Source organism: Mastacembelus armatus, chromosome 5 (assembly GCF_900324485.2).
Source record: "Mastacembelus armatus chromosome 5, fMasArm1.2, whole genome shotgun sequence".
In the NCBI taxonomy this organism is placed as follows: Eukaryota; Metazoa; Chordata; class Actinopteri; order Synbranchiformes; family Mastacembelidae; genus Mastacembelus; species Mastacembelus armatus.
This window is the reverse complement of record NC_046637.1, coordinates 5604215-5627430: the sequence shown is the minus strand read 5'-3', so window position 1 is coordinate 5627430 and position 23216 is coordinate 5604215. Positions and strand designations below refer to the sequence as shown.

At 38.1% G+C, this 23216-nt stretch overlaps 1 protein-coding gene across 4 annotated transcripts in view; it reads left to right on the top strand.

Annotated features, from left to right (window-relative positions):
- Positions 1 to 1491: 1491 nt before the first annotated feature.
- The window catches only part of ephb2b (eph receptor B2b), a 116460-nt gene continuing 94735 nt past the window's right edge, over positions 1492 to 23216 (top strand). For all 4 annotated transcript variants that reach the window (XM_026306832.1, XM_026306830.1, XM_026306831.1 and 1 more), the window contains exon 1: positions 1492 to 1640. In XM_026306832.1, coding sequence (XP_026162617.1) covers positions 1589 to 1640 — 52 coding nt within the window. In that variant the 5' untranslated portion in view covers positions 1492 to 1588. The remainder of the gene's footprint in view (positions 1641 to 23216) is intronic.

Genomic DNA, 23216 nt, shown 5'->3' with positions numbered 1-23216 from the left:
ACATTAAAGACCTTTGATGGGCTGCTTAAAATCAGCCGATAGTCTTAAAAAGAAAATGCATCTAGCCAAGTCATCATGTTGACCTAACAATTCTTTTGAATCACTGTGTGGCTATGTTAAAGTGACTGGAGGCAAAGTCAGCTACTATGCAGAGTATTATATTCAGTCACAATGAATTGTAAATCCTTACACTGCACAATTTAACAGCAGGAGTAGAGCACCATAACCATGAGCAGTTCCCATAGTTTGACATAGAGGGCTGCTGTCTGGAAAGAACTGAGGACCTATAGTCTCATGTTCATCTCTTTATAGGAACAAGATGACTAGGTCAAGCTCTAAAATAGATTTGTCAGAAAACTTCTGTAATAGGGCAAAGAGTAATCATTAATGCGCAAAAAACCTATAAAATCAAATACTGAAATGTATTTTATGTATATTTCAGATTTTTAACCCATTGTGGCTTAGTATTGTTTAAATACATACAGCTGTGAGAGAAGAAAATGTTTTATTCTGATTTACATATCACTCGTGGCCGATAGGGCAATTTTAAAATAGTTTAAAGTCTGTCACAGTCTAAATAAACATTTGCAATATTATGTAAGCTATGTATTGCTGCTAGTGCAAATGATGGAACCAATGTTTCATGCTGAACACGAAAGTAAATTAAGGCATAATTCATATAATCCCTGGTATGGACTAAAAATGTAGTACATCAATCAAACAATAATTTAATGCACTGTAACATTGGTTTTAATAACAACATTCAGAAAATGAACAATTACGGTAGACCATTTCATCTGAGCACAGATTACTACTGTAATAAACACTTGCACACATTTTTTCACGGTTACAGGAAACATCAATTTCCCCACCCAAAAAAAAAATCATAGGTAGACTTGATGGAAAACTGACAAAGTTGTAACAAACCAAACTATAGATATTTGTGGCAAAAAGGATTTAAACTTACTTTAATGATCTTTCCTTGTTTGTCACCTGTTACAGCACCTAAAGTCCCGTAATGGTCCATGGAAGCGTGTTGTTGAACTCAACAGACCCGTCCAAGCTTTGTCTGATAATAGAATAAGCCTCGCTTCATTTTGAAGCGACGTGGCGAGGAGAATAAGTTGCTCCATCTTTTATAAATACCCCACATGGTCCCAAATACTTAATTATCGCTATGTGTCCAGGCTGTACTGTCCTCCTCTCGCTGATTGACAGCGGGTTAAATTGAAGTGGCTTTGAAGGGGATGACGGCTGCTTTTGACGCGCGGCTGCAACAATCCTCTAAACAGTGCAAACCTCTTGTAATTAAATATTCAAATAAAGTTGTTTTTCTCTTTTATAGGAGTAAAAGTAGATTAATGTTTCTCCAAAATGCGTAGCTGTGTTTGCGTGTTGCCCAATGCCCCCCTCTGTCTGAGGTTTTTTTGGTTTCGCCCAAACTTGGTTCAGATTTGAGTTCGTTTTCGCTGCTATCTGGGGTCGCTCTGTTGGAGGTGAAGGATCGCCTGTCCCCTCTCCGCCTTCGCTGTCAATGGCTTTCGGGACGTATTTTATTTGAATGTCTGGCCCTTTCAAGTGACCAATAATGGATATTCTATGGATATTATGGATCATACCGGCCGTAATAGCTGTTGAAGGTAAGCTAATGTTTTCATCCCAACGGTTAAAGCAGCATCCTCGTGACGGCTTTGAGTTAGAGACAAAGCGCGTGAATGAGCGTTTGCTCGCTCCAGTTAAAACGCTAACGTAAAAACACACCACTGTTATCCTCTCCTAACACCTATTAGCCCTAGCATGTCACACCGTGGCGTTTACGGTGCTTAAATGTAGGTTAGAGTCGGCTCAAATCAGCAGCCAACGGATGATGGTGGGACAGAAAAACATTGTCGCGCATCTCCGCAGGTATACGGATGCTGTTAACGTTAATTGCGGGTCAAACGAACGGGCTTCTGTGGTCCACAGCTAGCTAACACCAGGTGAGAAAACGTTATATCTCAGACAGGTAGGTAGTTGGCATCCTCTGTGTCCGTGGAGGTGTGTCACCGGTTTCGACATAGTTCTCAAACAGTCTGTGATAAAACAAAACGCGAAAGAACCGAAGAGCCTTTTCGGAAAGATTCAGTATGCAGATTTACCTGCTGAGCATCCAGTAGTTTAACTTCTAAAAGGCTCTGACAGGTCGTTATGCAGGATCAGCAGCAATGGGCAGCAGGGTCAACACACAATGAAACAGGTTGAATGGTGGAAATAATCTGTAATGTATGTTTACAGTGGTATATCTGTGATGCACAAAAGTAATTTCATAATGGTCTTACCATACTTATTGTTATATTATTCATATCTGATTAGGAACTGTTATATTATACTACTTACCCTTAAATATATATATTTAAATAAATAGGAGATCATTAAAGCTAATTTTAATTGACCCTTTTTGTTTTATAGTTGATAATTTGCAGGGGCTTTTGTGTATCTGTATCTGTAGTTTGACCTCTGACAGGACAGGAGACATTTGCCACAATGAAGAGTGGAAAGTGTCAGCACAGTAACACGTTTATTCAGGCTATTTTGAGGTGGCTGTCAGAAAACAGACGTGTCTTCTTCCTCTGGTCAGTTTAACTAAACCTCATAATTGCAGGTGGAGCTGAGAAACTATGGAAAAACACAACCAAATGTAACCACAGGATAAAACAACAACACAAAGAAACACACAGGAAAAAAGCAGCTGCTTGCATCATTGAACTATGTGAACTAGCTTCCCTAAGTTGTATAAAAAGTTGAAGGACTTGTCAGGTCCCATGTAGGACTGGCACAGACTTTGACAAACGTCATGCGTATTTATGTAGAATCCTTTTGACTGCGCCTTATGGTTTTTGTTTACGCTTCCAAAAAGCAGTCTTGAATACTTACGTTAAATTACACTTCGGCCCCTTTAAAAATGGAATCATAGCTGGTTAATTTTTGATTTTGACCAAGATTTGATAAGTAGGTTCTGTTACGGCCTCATTATTTTGGCAAATTATATGCAATCCAGCACTAAAACCACACAAATATACTAACACTTCACAAAGTATATGTCATAGATTATTTGAATATTTTTAAATATATTTTTAGATCATTCTATATTCAGACAACTCACAAGCATAATAAAAATTTATTTGATGTATAATAAAAGAGCATAAATTTATCGTCTCTTATCTTTTGTAAATAATATATTGAATTTTAGTGCTGAATATGAAGTCAATTTACGTAAACTCTAATCTCTAAATATGTAGGCCACAAATCTTATAACAGGTAACTTCAGTCATCCCTTATATATTTAATCTTCATTGTGATTTGTTTTCTATTAATTACTGGAGTCATGATTGCTTGATCGTTCTTATGATAATAAGGTAAGGGTTATTTATTTTTTTAATTTTATTCTGGCTGTTCTGTCCAAGAGCGACAGCCACAGGATGTGAAAAATGCCAAAAATAACAGCAGATTCACACTACACAATACTGCACTTCCCCTTTTTCTTTTCTATAAAATATAAACATGCAATTGGTACTATGTTCTATATGTAAAATGTACTATAATGTGTATACGCAATCTGAAAGAATACATTGCCTCAAATACCAGTCGGTAAGTTCCTCACTGAGTTATTTCAATGTTCTGAAGTACTCAAGTGGCTCGATTAAGAAAAGTACTATTTAATGTTTCACTAGATGTATGCTATTCATGTTGTAGTACCTTTCGGGGGTTTGCTGCTGTACTTTTTGATTCGGAAACCAGCTAGTCCTGTCGCCAACTCGGTATAGCCCCCCTCCATTTTACCCTGTGAATCAGCCTAGCTGACTGTCCAATGAAGTTGCAAGGATGGCTTACGTATGAGAAATGAGGGGTTGAAAAAGAGGTCACTGCAGCTCTAATCCATAAAAAAAAAACAAAACATCCCAGCATGCAACAGAAAAGAACCCTCCAGTGGATCGTTTTGGCACATCTTGTACCTAGATGCTACATTTCTCCTTTTATTTTTGTTTAAAGAAGAGTGACATGCTCGCATACTTCTGTTTCTGACTGACAAACCTTACTTACTAAATGTGCACCAAATAGCATCATACCATCAAATTTTGTTAATCGTCATTATCAATGAAGCACTATAGCGACTGAGTGAAATTTTCTACATAAATATGCGTTATTCATGACTTCATATGCCAGGATTCTAGAGAGCAAACATTCGAACGTGCTACTTAGAATACAAATAATCATACAGTCACAACCGGCACCATAGTGGAGAGGATTAGAGGATTAAAGCAGAGACCAAATTTAAGACAATCCATGCTCTGTCCACGTAAGCATTTTGCGAATGTCAACAGTATAAGCCATGTCAAGTTTGAAATGCTGTAAATTGACCTTTTGATTACTATTACGTGGATTTAGCCTTTGTCCTTTTCTCTGCATTATATGTCTTTTAGGCTGTACTACACTATGTATATCCTCCTCTCTAGTCAGCGTTGCCATATTGGTCATAACCATTTTTCAAAAGCATTTAATTTACCCTGTTGAATGTGCAAAACCACTATAAACTGCTGCTTATGGTGTTAATGTAAGCTGGATTGATGCCTTGTCTTATTGTGTTATTTAACAGGAACAGACAGGCCCTTTTAGAAAATTAATGGAGGTAGTACTGCCAAGGAAATTAGCCTAGCTATGTCAGACATGTCTATGAAAGCACACTGTAGATTTCTCCCATCATTAACTTACCCATTCATTGTCATCAGTGCTCAGTTGACAGCCCTACTAACAGCGCTCCTCTAATTCTGTGGAGTGGATGTTTTCAGATTCATCCCGTGCAGTAAGATTGTAGTGGGCTGTATGTTCTGAGGAGATGAAATTGAGTAGATGGATCATTTGGCTTTTGTAAGTTCTGTTGTGGTACTACAGTTTGCACAGCAAACATTTTCTGTGAGGATCGGTGTTGCCAATCCTCCAGACTTGTATACGAGTTGTTGTTGGGGTCAACAGGATGATAGATCACTTTGATACAACATTTTTGTCTTGTTTTCTTAGAAGGAAACATAATGGGACAGAAGCCACAGTAGAGGATGGTGACGTGGGGTAGAATGGGACCACAGCATGGAGTCTTTAAGAAATGTCTCACACATTTGATTGCATTTCAATATGTGCTGCATTCTTTCAGCACTCTACTGGAGCCCACACAATTGAAAGTTGGCAAACAGACAAAGTTGGCATTTTAAACTTTTCATTTTTTGTTTTGATTTAGTTTAGTAAATTACGTATTGTTTAATTTACATTTTGCATAACCCTATTTGTGCCATTTTCTCATATAACGTAAAGCAGCCTGACAGTTCAAGGCACAGTATGATTGTTAATCTTTGGAAAATCCTGCCAAGTTTGGTAAAGATGTTTTCATATGTAAATTCACTAGCTGTTTTTGACCGGAATTGTTTTTGTAAGGAATAAATGTGAGTGTAACATGGAAGCATTATGTTTTGTTGAAGAGTAACAAAAGCCAGATGGAGACAGGCTTTGAAATGGGTTTAGATAAAGGTAAAATGAGTGACCGTATACAATCCTGTGTTTTCTCAGTCCACCCAGTGAGCAGATGCAGGGAGCTGGCCTGCACACCAACCACCACAGTGGGCTTTCACAAAGAATCTGTCCCTATTCAAGCCCTAATCCATGCTGCCGAGGGCCCAGGCATTGTCACCTTGCATGCAAAATTTCAATTAGTGCTGGTACCAGTTGTTTCACTTGAAGTGGGGTGGGTGTGTCACATTTCAGAGACATCTATGACTACCTTTAGGCTGAGATTAAAGTAGAAGTATCACCACTCTGCTTAAGAAAATTCAGTACAGTGCGTGAGGTTGCTGACACTGGTACTGAGCTGCTTTGCTTTATTGTGACCACTGTTTTGTATAATAGACCTTTGTCACTTCACTAAGGGTATGAAAATACTGTAATACATATACAGTGTTTAATCTAAAATTTAAACAGGAAAAAGGAGGATTATTAAAACACTAGTGCAGGAGAGTTGAGTGTTATATTATATTTCTGTCCCAGCTAGTGCTGCAAGCTAAATAACTGTGCATGTTGCTCCTGGCGCCAGCTTGTTTAACTTATTTAACTAAGGATTCAGTTGAAGACACATTGGGCTGTCTGATGATGCTTCTGTGGTCATGAGCCAACTCTTCATTGTCTCCTACCTTTAACTCCACACATATTTGATCTGATGGTAAGATGTCATTTTAGCTTGTGGGACTTTTGGTTTTAAAACAATGTTAAAGTAGTATTGTTATGGCTTGTGGATGTCACTGTATGGCCATTGAAAGGCTTCTGACGAGCAAAAGTAGAAAAATAGCAGCTGATGTTGGATTTTATTGCAGTGTGCTAAGTTACACACTGTCTACACATTTGTTGTACTGAGCTCTGGTTGTTGCTACAGCATTGTATATGAATTACTTCCAGATATCTATATGCTTGGTTTAATACAGCGCATTTAAGTCAAGTTTGTGTCTACTTCTGTTAGTGCACTGCTACTATTATTACTAGAGTCAAGAGTGGAAGCATGTGAAGATCAGCTTAATGTGGTTAGTGTCACATTGAAAAGACAACCTACATCACCAACTAAATGACAACGTCAGTGCACAAGGCAACATTCAACTTACCATGCTGCATAACCTCTGCAGGCCTACCTAGTGACTTACGATTGCTATAGAAGTATGTACAGTGTGCTTGCTCTTAACAGTAAACCGTGTGTCTTTTTATATACTGTCACTAATCATCATATACTGTAGGTCTGTTGTATTTAGTAGAATGACTTTTCCCACCCTGTGATTTTTCACTTAAAAAAAAATACAAAAAAAAAAAGCAGAGAAGGCATTTACATTAGCCTCTGGATTATAGTCAGTTCTGCTTAGTATATAGGGGCCAGCTGGTCAGATCTGGCTGCTGGCTGATGTTATCTGAAAATAAAAATATTTTTATGATCAACAGGTACTTTGAGTCATTTGATGTGCAACATAATGCTGACAATGTGTGACTATAGCTAATAACTAAAAAGAATGGGTTTGTTTTTAATGTAAATATGAAATGAATTAGACTTCTTCAGTGCATTTAGCCTTCAAGAAAACAGTGCAAGATAACAAAAAACCCCCCAACTAAATAAAACAAAAGGGCCACCACTGTAATGGGTTCAGCTGTCGCAATTTCTGATGTATTGCCACCTTATATCACCTAGGGTAAGCCTAATTAGTTAGATGCCTGCATATTGATTTAAAGCATACTCAGTCTTATATTAACACCGTCTGTATTGCTTTAAATAATTTTATTTACAGTGTTGCAGTGTGTTCATTATAATTAGATGTTGTATTGTAGATTTAAAGCTATTAGAAAAATGTGCTAGATAGGTGCACAGGACCTGGAAAGCAGATAAATCACTGTACTGACTTACCAGAAGGATGCACTTGTGTGTAATCGAACTGAAGCCTGTAACTCATCCATTCAGTTTATCAGATATTAGAAAATTGCAATGGCAAAGTGCCATATATATTAGCTATGTTACTCATATGGCTCACATACGTTAAGTTCTTAAAGAGAACTATATTTTAGACTTGCATGGGCATAGGAGTTATTGTCGTCTCATAACAATAGGGGCACTTGTCACAAGTGTATTTCTCTTAGCAAGGGAAGCCTGGCAGGATAGCTTAATCTACAGCCTCATCCAATCTTAAACACAAAGATAAAAAGATGTACCCATCCACTGTCACTTCACATTAGGGTTGGTCATATCAAACAAATGCATGTGCAAGTTAAGATACTTACACATAACTCTTAGGATTTGACATACTTCCTTAGAGTGTTTAAAGGTAGAGTTGGTGAGTCCTTTCAGAAACATTTTTGTTACGCAGCTTAAATTTCTCTTTTTATCGTGATGGCTATTAAAAAATTAAACGCCCTGGCTACATAATGAAAAAAAATCTATCATATGTACCAGTGGAATCACTCAAAATAGCCCGACCAATAATTTTGTTCGATCTGAACAAAACCAACCTGTTTTAATTCCTACTCACAGGCACTCTCCCCCTCTGCTTTCATAGCTACAGCTAGTGAGTTACGATGGAGAAAGTACCCAAAGCAGCTTTTGTTGGAAAACTGCATTCAAGAAAGCTGCAACTTTCAAATGCTATACCAGATTGTGTGAACTGTATCTGACATGTAACTATTCTGTCTTCATGACAGCAGTTTATATTGTTTTTATTCTAGAACAGGTTTGAAATTGTCTATATAAAGTTTCTGTCAAATCAGGTTGTGATATAATACCAGATGTACTGTGAATCATGAAAATATGCATTATGTATAAATCTATTATTTATTGAAGATCAGATGAGTTATGAGATAGAGATTTGTTGTACCTGAGACACTACAAGAATAGGTAAATAAAAACTTATTGCAGGGATATAATTGTTTGAAAGTATGACTAAGGCTATTTCTAACAGTTTAAGATTGGGCTTTAGTGGAGCAGGTTGTTCTTTTCTGTTTAACATATTACGGAGAACATCTGTTTTATATATATATATATATCACCCAATCAGGTTTGCTGACAGATGCTATAAATTAATTCAGGGACTTTGCAATTAAATTAGTGTTTGTGACCAATAGACCAGCTTCAACCCTTGCAGAATAAAGTTCACATATGGTGTTTTCTTGTTGGCTAGAAGAGACTAGTTTTGACAAATTGGTATTTATGGAAGAAACTTGCTTTACCTCCATGTAACCTCTGATATTTCACTCAGAAATCTAGATCAAGGATGTTCTTATATCCTGGTATCTTAATTAGCACATGTTAATTGGCAGTGTGCAGTCTCTTGGTAAGTCGTATTTATTAGGGAGAGCCTGATTCATCCTGACCCATTGGGAATAGAAATCATTAGGGGACAGTGAAATGTATTTTCAGACATTATTCATAACAGGAAATGTGTAGGCTCTCACAATCAAAATGGCCCCACAACATCTATCATGCCTAATTTGGAGTCTGAATTCTTTGTGCAGTCCACTTAAGTTGACAGAAGTTACAACCATTATAAAGAATCAGTGTATTTTATGTGTTTGTCACTGTATATTTTTATTTTTATAAGGTCAGTACAGTCCATAAGTCTGAGTTTTCTTAGTATGACCCCTAGTCATTAGTATGACCCCTGTTTCTCTTACGTCCTTCGTGTGAATGTAGAGCCATACATATTAACAATATGCCGTTTATAATATTCAAACCAGCAAAGGCAGCCACTGAACTAAGATGCAGGGAGAAAGAAAAACAGAAGGAGGAGGAGGGAGAGTGTACCCTGAGAGAGGTCAGACCTCGTTTCAGAGACCCCCATCCACACACACCCCAGGTACTGTGACACTGCTTTTATGAGCATGCCCGGAGAACACAAACCCACCGGATTAGTGTCTGGCTCTCAATGTCCCTGGGAGCAGAGCCCATCGGCCGAGACAAAGCGGGGCTGATTGCGTTGTCATCTGCATCACAAAGGGAAGCCTTTTCTACCTGAACTGCCTGTGTGCTGTGCTGCACATCACATCTATCAGCGACTCTGGACCCACGTGACATCTGCCTTTTGTTTTTTGTCCATCTCTGTCTCCCCCTCTTTTATTCTTTTTCTCTGGCCCTCACCGTCTGTCCACCATGGCTCATATCATCAGAAGGACCTCCTTCCCCCTCCTTCCTCAGTGGAAACAAGCTTCTTAGTCTGTACCGGCACTGGCCATTTCTGTTTTTGCCGGTAGTTATGTGCTCAGTGCGGTGTGCATCATCTCTTGCTACAAAGAGCCAATGTGTTTCTTTTCCCCTCTGGCTCTGGCAGGCTGGCTGTGTCTCTGCTCAGCCAACATGCAGATACATTAGACAAAAAGCCCAATCTCCCGCTGTCAGACCCTAACTGGTCTATTGGTCGCACTCGGATGGAGGGAACACCCCAGTTGATGTGCTGCCAGTAAGCAGATGTGTTTTATCTGATTAGTGTACTGATTGGGTAGGGTCTGCTCTTCTATTGCTGACGGCTGTTGTTTTGCATTGGTGGCCCATCCAGGTCCAGCAGCTATAAACAAGATAGATCAAGCTTTTATCTTTTGATAATCTTCTCATAACTATGCACATATGCATTTACCATAAGCCATATATGCCTTATATGCTTTGCAGTCTTTACCATTATCTAGGAAATTACTTTTTCAAGTCTGCATACTTTCATATTTTATGGCCATAAGCATGCACTACTCTTTATCCCATGAAATAAAATTTTCATTTTTGGGGGACGCAAAGATGTTAGAACTTTCTCAGGCATGATAACTGAAGCTGAAAGATGCAGTTTTATCTCCTATTTAAGACACTATGAATAAATTCAACAGATTAAACATGGTATGACATTTAAAAACCAATGGGATGAATAGAAGGGGAGAGAATGACTTTTTGTGTCCTAAAGTGTAATAGTTACTTTCTATTCACAAGTAATTGCATTAGCTTGGAGAATAGGGAATTAACACGAGGCAATTAACTTATTTGGCCTTTGGCTGTGACTTTTAGAGTGCTAGAGCTCATCCTGTGTTTTCCCAGATTAATTTAGAAATTACATTCAGTTAGATGCAGAACTGGGGAGCACGATAGATGAGTAGTTAGCACTGTTGCCTTGCAGCAAGAAGGGTCCAGGTTCGAAACCTGACAGGGGCCTTTCTGTGTGGAATTTGCATGTTCTCCCTGTGCTTATGTGGGTTTTCTCAGGTTACTCTGGTTTCCTCCCACAGTCCCAAAACATGTATATCTAATTGATTAATTTTAAATTGCCCATGTATGTGGTTGTTTCTCTATGTGGCCCTGTAACCTGTCCAGGGTGTACCCCTGAGCTGGGATAGGCTCCAGCAGGGCCCTGTGACCCTAAATAGGAACAAGTGGGTATAGATGATGGATGGATGGATGGGTGGGTGCAGAGCTATGTAAACCATAGAGTGAGAGAGAGAGAGATATGATATATATATCGGTAAAATAAGTGAATAAATGTAAGATACATGCATGACATAACAGCTACTGTTCTTCATTCTGTTGAAGCTGCAGTAAGTCTACTAAAGAATCACACTGTCCATCTAAAAGCCGAAGTGAAGGAGGATCTCAAAGGCAACTGTTATCATATCAGCAGGGCAGACAAACGTCTTACTGCTCAATCGCCTGTAGTCCAATTACTGAGAACTGCTTGGCCATGATGGCTGATTGTCAACAGCAAGGGTGTAATTTCATTTCAGCACCAACCAGAGAGGTTTGGTCTTAATGGAATTTCTCATGTGTGTCATAGATTGCATGTACTATACATTAACTCTGGACACTTAACATTACACACTGACCTGAACAATGTTGAGCAGAGGCATGTTAGCTGATTTACATGTACACAGTTGCATGTTTTACAGCCATAAGCCACAAAAAGCCATGTATTTTTTTTTTTTTTTCAACAAATATTCAAAATTTATGGTGAATAATGGTTGTCATGGATAACTGGGGCAACTCTATTTTCCTGTTTTGAAATGGCCATGTTGAAATAAGATGATCATAATTTCAAAAGTAAGACCAATAAAGACAAATGAATGAAGAGAAACATTACAAGCCATTACAACTTTTTGAGCCTTTATATCCACTCAGTTACCAGTTTATTAGGTCACCCAGCTAAAATAAATCCTGTGTATTACAGCAGTTGAGAAATAAATCCTCCCTTTATATAAATGATAGTGTTCAGTTTTAGATGAGACAAATTTTGGGAGGTATGTAACTCTATACACCTATATAATCATTTTGTTGCTATTGAACTGCACTGCATTATAGAGAAGGCCTTTTTTCCATTATTAAGCTGTCCTTCATTTCTACAAAAGGAGTGGACAAATAGTAGAAACAGTATAACACAGTAGTGTATAAAGATCTCATCACTTATTTTTGTTAGTGCAGTATTCTCAGTAGAACAGAGGGCCTTAAATATGAAAATAAAACTCATGTTGAAATTCTTTTTTTTTTTTAAATTCAATATTGAACCATTCAAGCACCACTGTAAAAGAGTTTATATTGCTGTGTGAGTGTTAGTGTACAGATAACAGCAGGCCTCAACAGCAAGATCTAGTTAATAAAGAACTAGAAAATCTCAGTGAACCTAAGTCGTAGTATCTGATGGTTAATGAAAGTCAGACAACTGAATAACTGAATGTTGCTGTTTTGGGAGTAGTTAGACTAATAGCTAGACAATTGTTAAAATTAATTCAAGGTAACAATTCCTTTATAGTAAATTATTATATGGGAGGTGTTTCACCTCTCACCAACAGAAATGCATATAGTTACAGTTATGGTCCATTGGATTGTTGGCTACTGTGGGTGGCAGGTAGAGTACACACTGTACCTTACTGTGGTTTTGTTGTGAGGATTTATTTTATTTCAAACAGGCATAGTTTGGATTGATGAAAGGCAGTACCTAGTGTTTGCGGTCTTTTTTTATTTTTTATTTTTCCCTTTGACCTCACACTGTTCTAAGGTACCTAGGTTACCTGGGCTTAGAGTCAAGACTGAGCAAAGAACAACCCCTTATGATTGTGTTTATGGAGCACTACCAATTGATATGTTATTGCAGTTGTTTTATATTTAACAGAGCCAATGATAAATGCACTATTTGAGCAGCAAAAGCTTACCTGAATTTACATTATATCTTGAGTCACTGAAGCTAGATCTAGTCATCTACCACACTCAGTTGTAAAAACTCTTGTTAATGTAATGACATATTGTGCACCTGTTGTTGTAACTGACAATTATTTTATTCTAATTTAAAACCTGTTTTAAGATTTCCTGCAGGAAATACTATACCTAAAACACACACCCACAAATCCTGAGATGATAAAGAAAGACTAATACATGTCCTTTGGGGGCAATAAAACAATGTCTGGAATCCCAGTACAACTATGAGGTAACGTGACTTACAACACAGGAGCTAGGTATGTATGGAGATGGTGAAATGATGACTGTTTTCCATGCCTTCCCCTGGCAGGTCCTTTTGGGTAAAAATCGCAATAGATCATTTGGGAGGGCAGCTGGAAAATCCATAGAGAATCTCAGGAGACCTGCTGATTCTGTGAAATCAATACAGAGATCCAGCTGAGACCATTAAATGAAATGAATGTCATATGATAGGGTTAAACATGTAGAATATTATTATTCATACAGTCCAAATAGGTTTTTCATCTGCAGATAATGAAAGCAGGCAGGACATCAATAAAGGCACCACAGATTGTTTCGTGTACCAAGTATACATATAAGCAATCTGTCATGCTTCTGACCTGTTGTTAGCCTTAAGACAGAGAGGTTTTATGAGCCAGCTGCAGAGAAGGTTAACTAAATATATGCTTCACTTTTTTTATTCAGTGTTCTCTATAGTTTATTACTAAATATGTAGCAACAGATAAAACTCAGTTGCACTCATGCTGTGGGCACTCTCCCATAAAACCTGCTGCCATGTCTTTGGTTTTGGTAGACTCTTTTTCCAGTAAACATCCGATCTACATGAATCTGGAGAGGTAGCAAATTTAAAAGAAAACCTAAGGAAGTGGTTTTATGTGGAAAGGGATGTTTATAATTGTGTTTAGAACAACACTTTGAATGATTATACTGTAGTCAAAAATTCACATGCAGGGTTAAAAATTCTGTATATTGTATGCTTTCCACAAAAGTGCTGAAAATAATGCTTATTTCTATATCCATTAATCTTGCAATCATTGTCATAAATGATGAATTGATTATTTTGTTACAAACTCATCAAGATAAGACAATTAACCTAAAACTGAAAGAGGCGATTGTCACAAAAAAAATCAGCAAATCTTCCTTTTTGAAAATCTTGAAAATCGGGTATTTTTGTGTTACACAGCTTATTATTCATTTTGAAATCTGTTTTCAATTTATCTCTATGGAACATCATTTCTCTTTTGCCACTCTGTTGTTGGTTTATACAACATTGATTGAAATGTTTAAGCTGTTACATGTGTAAAAACACAACCACGACTTTAAAACTAAAATATATAAATATATACTATCCATATGGCATTTTGTAGATTCTTTTATCTGAAGTGCCTTACAGCATCATAGGGGAACAAATACATTTGTGGCATGGGTGGCCTCAGCAGGAAAAGAACCCCAAAATCGTGTACAGTTACTTGTATGCTGTGCTCACTGCGGTACCGCCCCAGTCTGATTACACCTCTTCTGAGCACTTTGCAATCTACTTTTCCTTTGCAATAGTTTGACACTTTGTAGTGGTCAGGCAGGCACACTACAAGCATGTGTCACCCTTATGAGTGGATGGGGCCGCTGTCAGGGAGCCTGCCTGCTCGAGTGATTGAAAAAGCATGCTTGGGATTAACCGTCTGTCCTCATCTGCGTGATGCTCTGGCAGGGGCGTGTATCCAGGGGTTGCACTGCTGTCTGGGCCTGGCATGGTGCTGAGTGATGGAATAGGTAGAGTTGGATCTTGTTTCTCGCACTCAGCAGACACACAACCTTACACCACTAAATGTGCACACATGTACACACGTCCCCATTATGTGGGTCAATCTAGTTATGCTGCTACTTAATAGCAATACATGAGAAATAATTTAAATCCTTTCTCCAGAAATCCCTTTGGCTTGCTGAGTTTTAGCACAAAGGAAAAGGCAGTTGTTTTGACTTTGTTACAGTTTGTTCATGAAGCAAACTGTAACAATGGAAAGGCCTTGAGGTCAGTGTAGCATGTGACTAAAGATCCGACCACCAGAACCAGTAAAACAGCACATTACACGAAAAATTATTTTCTTTTGATCTTAATGCCTACAGTAATATATCCTACTTTTACAAAATTGAAATTGAGACCCATTATAGTGTTTAGTGGTTTTCCTCTGTACAGACAGATTTTTGGCATGAATGCATACTAATCTCTATTTCACAGATAGCAGCATGCTCATTTTCTGTATCTCTCTCTCTCTCTCTCTTTCTCTCACACACTCACACAAATGCATGAACACCGATGTCTACACTATTTCTAACTCCACACCTGCAGGGTTGGGCCATCAGGCTTTTTTGGAATTATGGCATTAACATGGAAACCAGAGGCCTCAAACTGGATTAGTCACAATGAGGTGCGAAGATGAAGTTAGGGCAAATATAGCCTTTCTGTATTGTTTTTTTTTATCATGTTTTCACTACTATATGTTTTATTACAGTACTTGGCACATGAAAAAAGTGCTGTCACAAAAAAAAAATTAAAAATGTACTTTCTTGGTGGTATTTTTTTTTTTTTTTTTCTCTTTCCCATGTTGATTGGAAAAAAAACTCACATGTGCACAAATCTGATTCTTGTAGATATAGCCAGAGGCAGCTGTTTTCAGGAGTTTCTTTTTGTTGAGTAAAGATTATTGCAGCTGGCAGCCGTTTAAGTTTCTTGTGGAAACAAGGTTGAAATTGCTGCTAACAGTGAGCTGTATCCTCAGATCCCCACCAAAGCTAAAGTAGGCTGGGATAGTTTGCTACAGCACAGGGTGGATCTGCTTTGGCTGTTAAAGATCTGAAGTATAGGCTGCTAGGAATCTCACTTTTTTTTTTTTTTTTTTAAGCTTAAATCCATAGCTTTCTGTGCTTTTGAAACCACAGCAGAGATGACATTTTTAGTGCCACATTTGGAAAATTGAAAATGTGAATGACTGACTAGCAATGTGAATGCACATTCACTGAGGTGATGGAATTACATAGCATTTGAATTTTAAATTAGACAGATGTCATCTGACAAACCCAATAAACAATTTTGTATAAAAAGCACCTCAGACTACAGTAAATAATGCTTAACTGCACTCAGCCAACACATCGATGAATATAATGATAAATTAGGTACATTAAATACTTTACAAATTTCAGCTTAGAGTAAGCAGCCAGAAAACTTGGGTACTTCTGAACACACATTGCCTATAAGAGGGCAAACATTTGATGTACCAACCCTCTAAGCACTAGGAAAGCCAGATGAAAACCAATGTGTACTGGTGCATTTCTTGCCTCACCACTTTTGATCAAGGAGTTGTCATTATTTATTTATTAACAAATGGTCATTTAATCATACTAGAATTAGATAACAAAAGCAGGACCCAGTCTCTCAGCTAAGAAAAGAAGTGTGCAAAACTTTGATGCATTGTCATTTACATTACATTTGCTCCCATATCAATGTACACTCACCTTCCTTTCTCCAACTGACTGCCACCTGTCATTCCCACACTAATGTGAAACATTAACAGCCTGAGAGCCTGAAAAGAAACTTACAGATGTGTAGAAATACATTACCTGTCACTCTGTCTCTTCACTGGTCCCAGATAATTTAAGGGTGTTTTGCTATGTAGGTTGTCAGCAGAGACATGTTTGTGCCTGTGGCCATAAAGAAACATATGTACTATGTTTTTTTTCTTTTTTTTTTTTCTTCTTCTTTTTTTCCTTAAGGCATCAGGCAGGCACCAGATGTGTCTGGTGGATGATATATATTTTTGTTTTACTTGAGCATGTGTCAGACACTGTGTACAGCTGTACGGTGGTAGAGTTAAGTTCGTTGTAACATGTACTGAGGAGGAGGTGAGAACCAGTAAGTCTAACTGAAGCGGTTAATGGGCTGCCTGAAACCATCATTCTACCTGACACCGCATATAGAGAAGGTCTTCCTCGCAGAATTGAAAAGACAAACTAATAGCCAAGGCAGGGATTTTTGGAAAACATTGCTTGATGAATAATATCATACATGAGTTTATTTTGCAGAAGTATAGTATTTATGGAGCTCTCAGTACAGACTCTAGCAGTCTGTCCTTGTTTTGTCTTCCTTCTCAAAACCTGCTTTTCATTGCTACTTAAGCAGTTCTCTATCCAGGAAAAACACCTGTTTTATCATGAAAATTAAATGCTCCACATAACTACCAACTATGACTTCATTTACTTTCATATATGTATAGTCTCTGTAATCTAGTATCAGCTAAACAAAAGTTTTCAGTGTTTGTTTTTAGTGGGGTTCCCCACAAGGACAATATGTTATTGGAAAACTATTGTAAATTGGCAAATACCTGTAAAGGAAATTCATGTGTGAATAATGTGTGTGTGTTTGTATATATGGTACTGTACTGCTGTTTTCCCAGCCTTAGTTGGCCTCAGCCCTGTCCTAACCACATCCCTTCCAAGCCCCATTCCTCTCTGCCTGGCATTAGTCCCAGTATGGTCCCGACCTTCCTCCCCATCTCTATCTCTGTTTCTCCCACTGCAGCCACAGCCCAGATCCTTGCTCAACTCTCAGTTCCAACCGAAAACGTTTCATGGGAAGACATTATGCTCTGTGCACACAACAATTTTTTGTACAAGCTGCTTTACCAAGGACTTGGCCGTTGAGCAGCTCGTACTGGGGCAATTGGGTATCAGTGTCTTGCTCAGGGGCATCTCAACGGAAATAGGAAAGGAAGCACTCCTTGTTCATTTAACCTAGCCAGTTTTTCTTGTAACTACGGACTTGTTTGAGTGCTGTAGTGTGAGTGTGGGACAGATTGGGTAGTTGTGGAGTGGTTGGTTGTTGTTTGGACATATTCAACATCACTGACATTTAATGGCTCCTCTGGGATTTACTCTGGAGAAGGTGCAAGGCTGTGTCAGTAGTAAAGTGTGGTTGGGTTTAGTGAACAGACATCCATTACTTTGAGTCTTCGCAGCTGCCTCATACTTTCCATCCACCGTGACTGGTGCCTTCATGGAGGTTCACTAGTGAATTGGCTGTGTGCTAATCATTCAATCAAAACTGTTACAAGTTTACTTGAAAAGGGAGATACCTGAGACAGATTAATGTACTGTGGGATGAATTTAAGTTAGTTTTCTTGTATTAGAAGATGGATTACTAAAGTTACATACCATCAGTTAGCCTTAACACAACACAGCAACCTGCCAACTTAAACACTATTAGGTGCATTTTTGGAGCACGTAAGCCTCTTTGTGGAGAAAACACATCATGTAGAAAGAGAAATTCATGGCGTAATTGCCCTTGAAGCACTTGTCTTAAATGTCATAGGAATCTTTTTACAGACATTATGCACAGTAGGTGGCAAAATGAAATGATGTTTAAGCGTGTAGACTGCATTAATCACGTTTTGCTTTGAGCCCTAATCACCCAGTTGCAATTAAAATTCTTGACACTCTGGCTACATATTGTTATAACCTTGGCGTCCAGCTCTGAGATAGTGCTGCAGGAGCTTTCCTTTCTGGAGAACACTTAAAGATAACAGGCTTTTTTCCTTCATTTTTTCACTCTATAATCAGTTTCAAATGAGAGCCCGGGCCTTTGGCAGACTTCTTATGGCAGCAATTTGATTCAGCCAAAAGCCTCTTGCAAAGTGGATGAATAGAGCGAGTTCATTCATATGATATCAACAGCAAGAGCAACATAACAGTAGATGATCCCTGGTGGAATTATCAGCTTTTCTTTTTGTGCTAGTTTCAATTTCAGTAATTATCTTAAAATCTGATAGCAGTCATTCCAGTGAATGCTTAAAAAACTGACTTCATATTTATCTGTTGAATAAAAAAAAAAACGCTTACAGCAAACAGACTCATTCTATTACAGCCAAGATTATTTTGTGTCTTGGACATATTTTTCTTTTGTCAGCCAGGTTGCTATCACTCAGGAGAAGCTGCAATAAAGGGAGCAGCTTTTTCTATTCATGGTATTCAAAATACAAAAAGGCTCTCATTGATCACTATTCAAAAGAAAATACCCCCCCTCCCCCAATACAGTTTTTCTTTCATCTCTCCTCACTTTTCTTCTCCCTTATATTGATTGATTCAGTTGAAGTTGTTGTCACCAGCCTCACATGTTTAGTCCTCCTTCTTTTATATGTATTTTAAATCAGTTTACCAAAATACAGACCAATCAGATTATTCATCTTGCAGTGAAGTGGCTGCTCCTTTCACATGATTAGGAATAGGGCTGGCAATAATTTAGTAGGCTATAATAAAATCTTTCCAAAAAAGTTGAAAAGAAAGTAAGATTTCATTTGTCATTTTAGCATTGTTTATTTCGAAATGTTGTTCACTGTAATAAAAAGCAGTTTGATTAATTACACTAAGTACAGAGATTTTTTTTTTTTTTTTTTTCTCTATTGCCAAGTCCACATGAGAAAAATGTAGAATCAACTTCAGTTATGATAGTTGCTGTACTTTCTGTAGGTCTAATCTTTTTTTGCTCCCACAACTTCTTACAGAATCACAGCCAGAATCAAATACAGAAAACCAATGACTGTTAGGAGCATAATCTTTTTATTTTATTTTGGTCAATGCAAATGGCAGTGCTCCTGTTGTTCATTTCTGCCCCCTACATCTGTGTGGCTTTACAGCCCCTGAGCCAATGCCAACAGAACTTTACACGGCTGAGTAAGAGTTGGATGTGATTTTCAAGAAAGACCATCTACACAGAAGATTCAGTATCTAGATAAGAGGGCTGGTAAACACACCTAGTCCCTGAGTGAGTTCAACTCCCGTGACACGCTGTTGTTGCCCATTTTGATCGGGATTATCTGTGAGGGGTTAAATCATAAAACTCTGCTCAGTCAGGTAAGGTATGAGTCATTAGTTCCTTTTAGCTCCCCGGCCAATAGACTTAAGCAGAAAGCATATGCTTTAACTCTGGTCTGGGTTTGCTGAGGGGTTGCTGCAAACAATAATCAAATGTTTTTACTGGACTGCAGGATCCTGGATTGACTGCAACCAACAGACTTTGTCAGTTTGAATGTGTTGATTATTGAATCCAGATTTGCAGAGTGGAATCTGAGCAATATGTGATACAGACATAATGACGTTTGGTACAAGAACTGCAGCAAGAAAAATCATGGGACAACATTTCTTTTGTTTTATGTGTGTACTTCCTTTATTACCCAATGGCTGCATCATGAAGAGATGAGCTCAGCTGTGTTACACTAAGTCTTTTTTGGCCACTAGAATTAGATGTGGATGTGTGCTTCTTACATGTAGGATCACACTTTGTCATGATCAGCAAATCTTCTCCTCCTTTCTGTAATTAGTTTGGAGAGGTAAGCAGATTATCTACATATATTACACAGCTGAGCAAGTTCAGCATTCTCATGAAGAATATCTATGAGATCTAAGCATAAAATATCTAATATCACAAACATGGAAGCTGTCCTACTTTTTGTTTTTCTTTTTTTTTTTTACTTTTTTTTTTTTTTTTTTACCTTAGTAGAGTGAAATATATTAGGTAGCTAAATGTTTGGCCAGTGGGATAGGAAAGCACTGTGAAGGTAATCTACACATTTTCGAGCCCTTGAAAACTAACTCGATTGCAAGACAATATGCAAGAGTTAATTTTAATTATTCCACATTTTGATGCTCTGCATTAGATAGATAGATAGCTAGGGGAGAGAAACAAAATGAGCAGATTAGCATTCTGAGGGTTGTAATATCCCTTGGCAATAGCACAAGAAACCACAAGGGAAGATATAGCTCTGTAATTTCTTCTCAACATGGTCTAGCTTTTCTCTTTGTTCTTTTTTTTTTTAATACAGTAAGTGACATGTCTGCTTGGGTTAACATAAGAAACTCTGCCCTTGTTTTCCAGTGCAGAGCTGCTTTCATGTCAGCTACAAGTAGATTGGAAGAGGATTTGGCCAGCTCTGCTTAATTATTGCCCTGCATCATGCACTTCTTGGAACACATAAGCACACTTGGATTGACACATTTATGATTCTCTGAAAGAAATTTACAGATTACTGGAGACATTGGATTTGTAAACCACACTATCCAGTCAAGGACCCAATGTTTTTTTTTTTTCCAACTGCGAGCAGAGATGTTGGCTTTGTTGTGCTGATTTCCATATTATTCATGACTCGAGAGGCCATCTGTAGTGGCTGCACTGAAAAGACCGTTGTTGTTCCAGGCCCTTCAGCAAAACAAACTAATACGTTTTCCAGAAGGTGACAGATCAGCTCAGGGACTATTTGTTACTTGCATACTCAGATTTTGTAGTGAATGACCATTGGTCATGGTTAGCACTTTACGCCACAAAGGTTCTAGGCTCGAACCTGCTGACTGACTAGGGGCCTTTTCATGGAGTTTGGATATTCCCCCTGTGTCACGCAGGTTAAATTAATTGACAACTCCAAATTTCCAGTGCATGTAAATGATTGTCTGTCTCTTTGTATCAGCCCTGTGCTAAACTGGCAACCTGTTATCTGTGTTACTGGCTCCAGCCCCCACCTCTCACAAGCCTCTATAGTATAAGCAGTGTAACTTAATTGGATGGCTGAATGACTGTAAATACAAGACTCTCACTGTATAACAAATAATACAAGGTATTGAACTGAAATTAAAATCATATATACAAAGTTAGAAAAAGTGAAATCTCTATAGCACTGTTGAACAGTGTTTCTTCCTTTCAGAACTGCTAAATCACCTTGTCTCTTCAACTATAAAATTACTAATTGATGTAAATGTGGATTGCTGTGTTGTCCTTGTAATGCCTGAAACTATTATTCCATATTCCATAGTGATGACAGTTCCCTCCAGTAAGAAGTGGAGCTCTGACCTTACAGAAGTGTAATTGTTAAAAAAAGACAATGGGACAACCTGAATCTACAGAAGAACTGCAGCAGCTTCTCCAAGGTGCTGCGAAGTACCAGGAGAAACTCTGTGCTGGTAAAACCAAAGCTGCTGGTTTAAGGGCAAAGGGAAGTGCTGCAAGTACTGATTAGATTTAGGTTTTGTTCCCTTTACTGCACTTTGTATGAAGTTAATTAATAAATGAAAAGATTTATATCAAATATAAGTTTTATATCAAAAACATCCCCTGTGGCTTTTAGTGCCTAAAATATATGCACAGTATTGTACCTATACTGTCTCCCTGCATTACCAGTAGCCTGAGGAAGGAGTAGTATGGAGCTAATATTAACATTAATGTGACTCTAATTAGCTATCACCATCACAATATGAAGATCGCTTTAAAAAAAAAAGTATCATTCAGATTGAAGCGGGTGGAGCTGGGCAATAAACAGACTCTAAAAATAGCATCAGTGGTCCAGTCAAGAAATACTGTTTCCTTCCAGTGAAAGAACCTTACTGCAACATGCTGTTTCTTCCTTTGTTCCTCTTTTTCCCATTTGGACACACAGTGGGGAGAGCTGATGTAAAGAGCAGCCTTCTGCTGATGCTGTCACATGCTGACTTAGCCAGCCACCATAAATGGCAGTTCCTCTCACTGTAAAGACGATGCAAAGTGTACTATGGAAAGTTAGGATTAGTGTTTCCTCTACATTACTGTATATATCAAATAGGCAGTGAGTAGTTTGGTATGGCCAGTAAGAACGAGTACCTGCAGGTCTCGGAAAACATGCATAGTCAGGTTTTTAAAACCTCTGACCTGCAGAACTGTTGTACACATTTACTCTAATATTGACTTCATCTAAAATGAACATTAGTTGAGTACTTTGCTGTTTCTGAATGATCCCTTTCCCCTTTACATGCTGCTCAGTATAACATCCAGTATCCATAGAATGAAAGCATTTAACTCCAATCAATGGGATTTATGGCTGCTCTAAAAGGCAAAGGTGTCTTTTCTGCCTTGAAAGTGCTGTTTTGGCTGGCATCCAGCTTAGATCGGACCAAAAACTATGTATGATGAATTGTTATTATCTTGGCTCCCTGCTTAGGATTCACACTCCTCTCCAAGTTTGAAAGGGCTGCAACATCTTCCTGCATTAAGCAGTAGTAAAGCGGATTTAAGCTAAGTTTTATCTGCCAACTATATGTCATGTCTTAGTCTACAAGTATGAAACCAGACAAATGCAAACCAAACAAATGCAGTAAGAGCTAGGGATTTATTGGACAGCTTACACACATCCCATGCTTACTTTCCCAAGCCTCTGTTCCTCTTTTCTTTTCTTTTTTTTTTTTTTTTTTTTTTTCAAGATGAACTCACACAAGCAGTATAAATTGGGAGCAAGTGTCAAGGAATGAGTACTGGCTGGGTTAACAACAATTTTCTCTTCAGTCCTTGTCATGTGTAGGAGAGGGGGAAGGAATGTACGTCAAGGTTAATTCCAAGATGATAGAATTGTTCTTATCAACTTCTGATCTGCTTTTTTAGGTTGTTGCTGCTAAC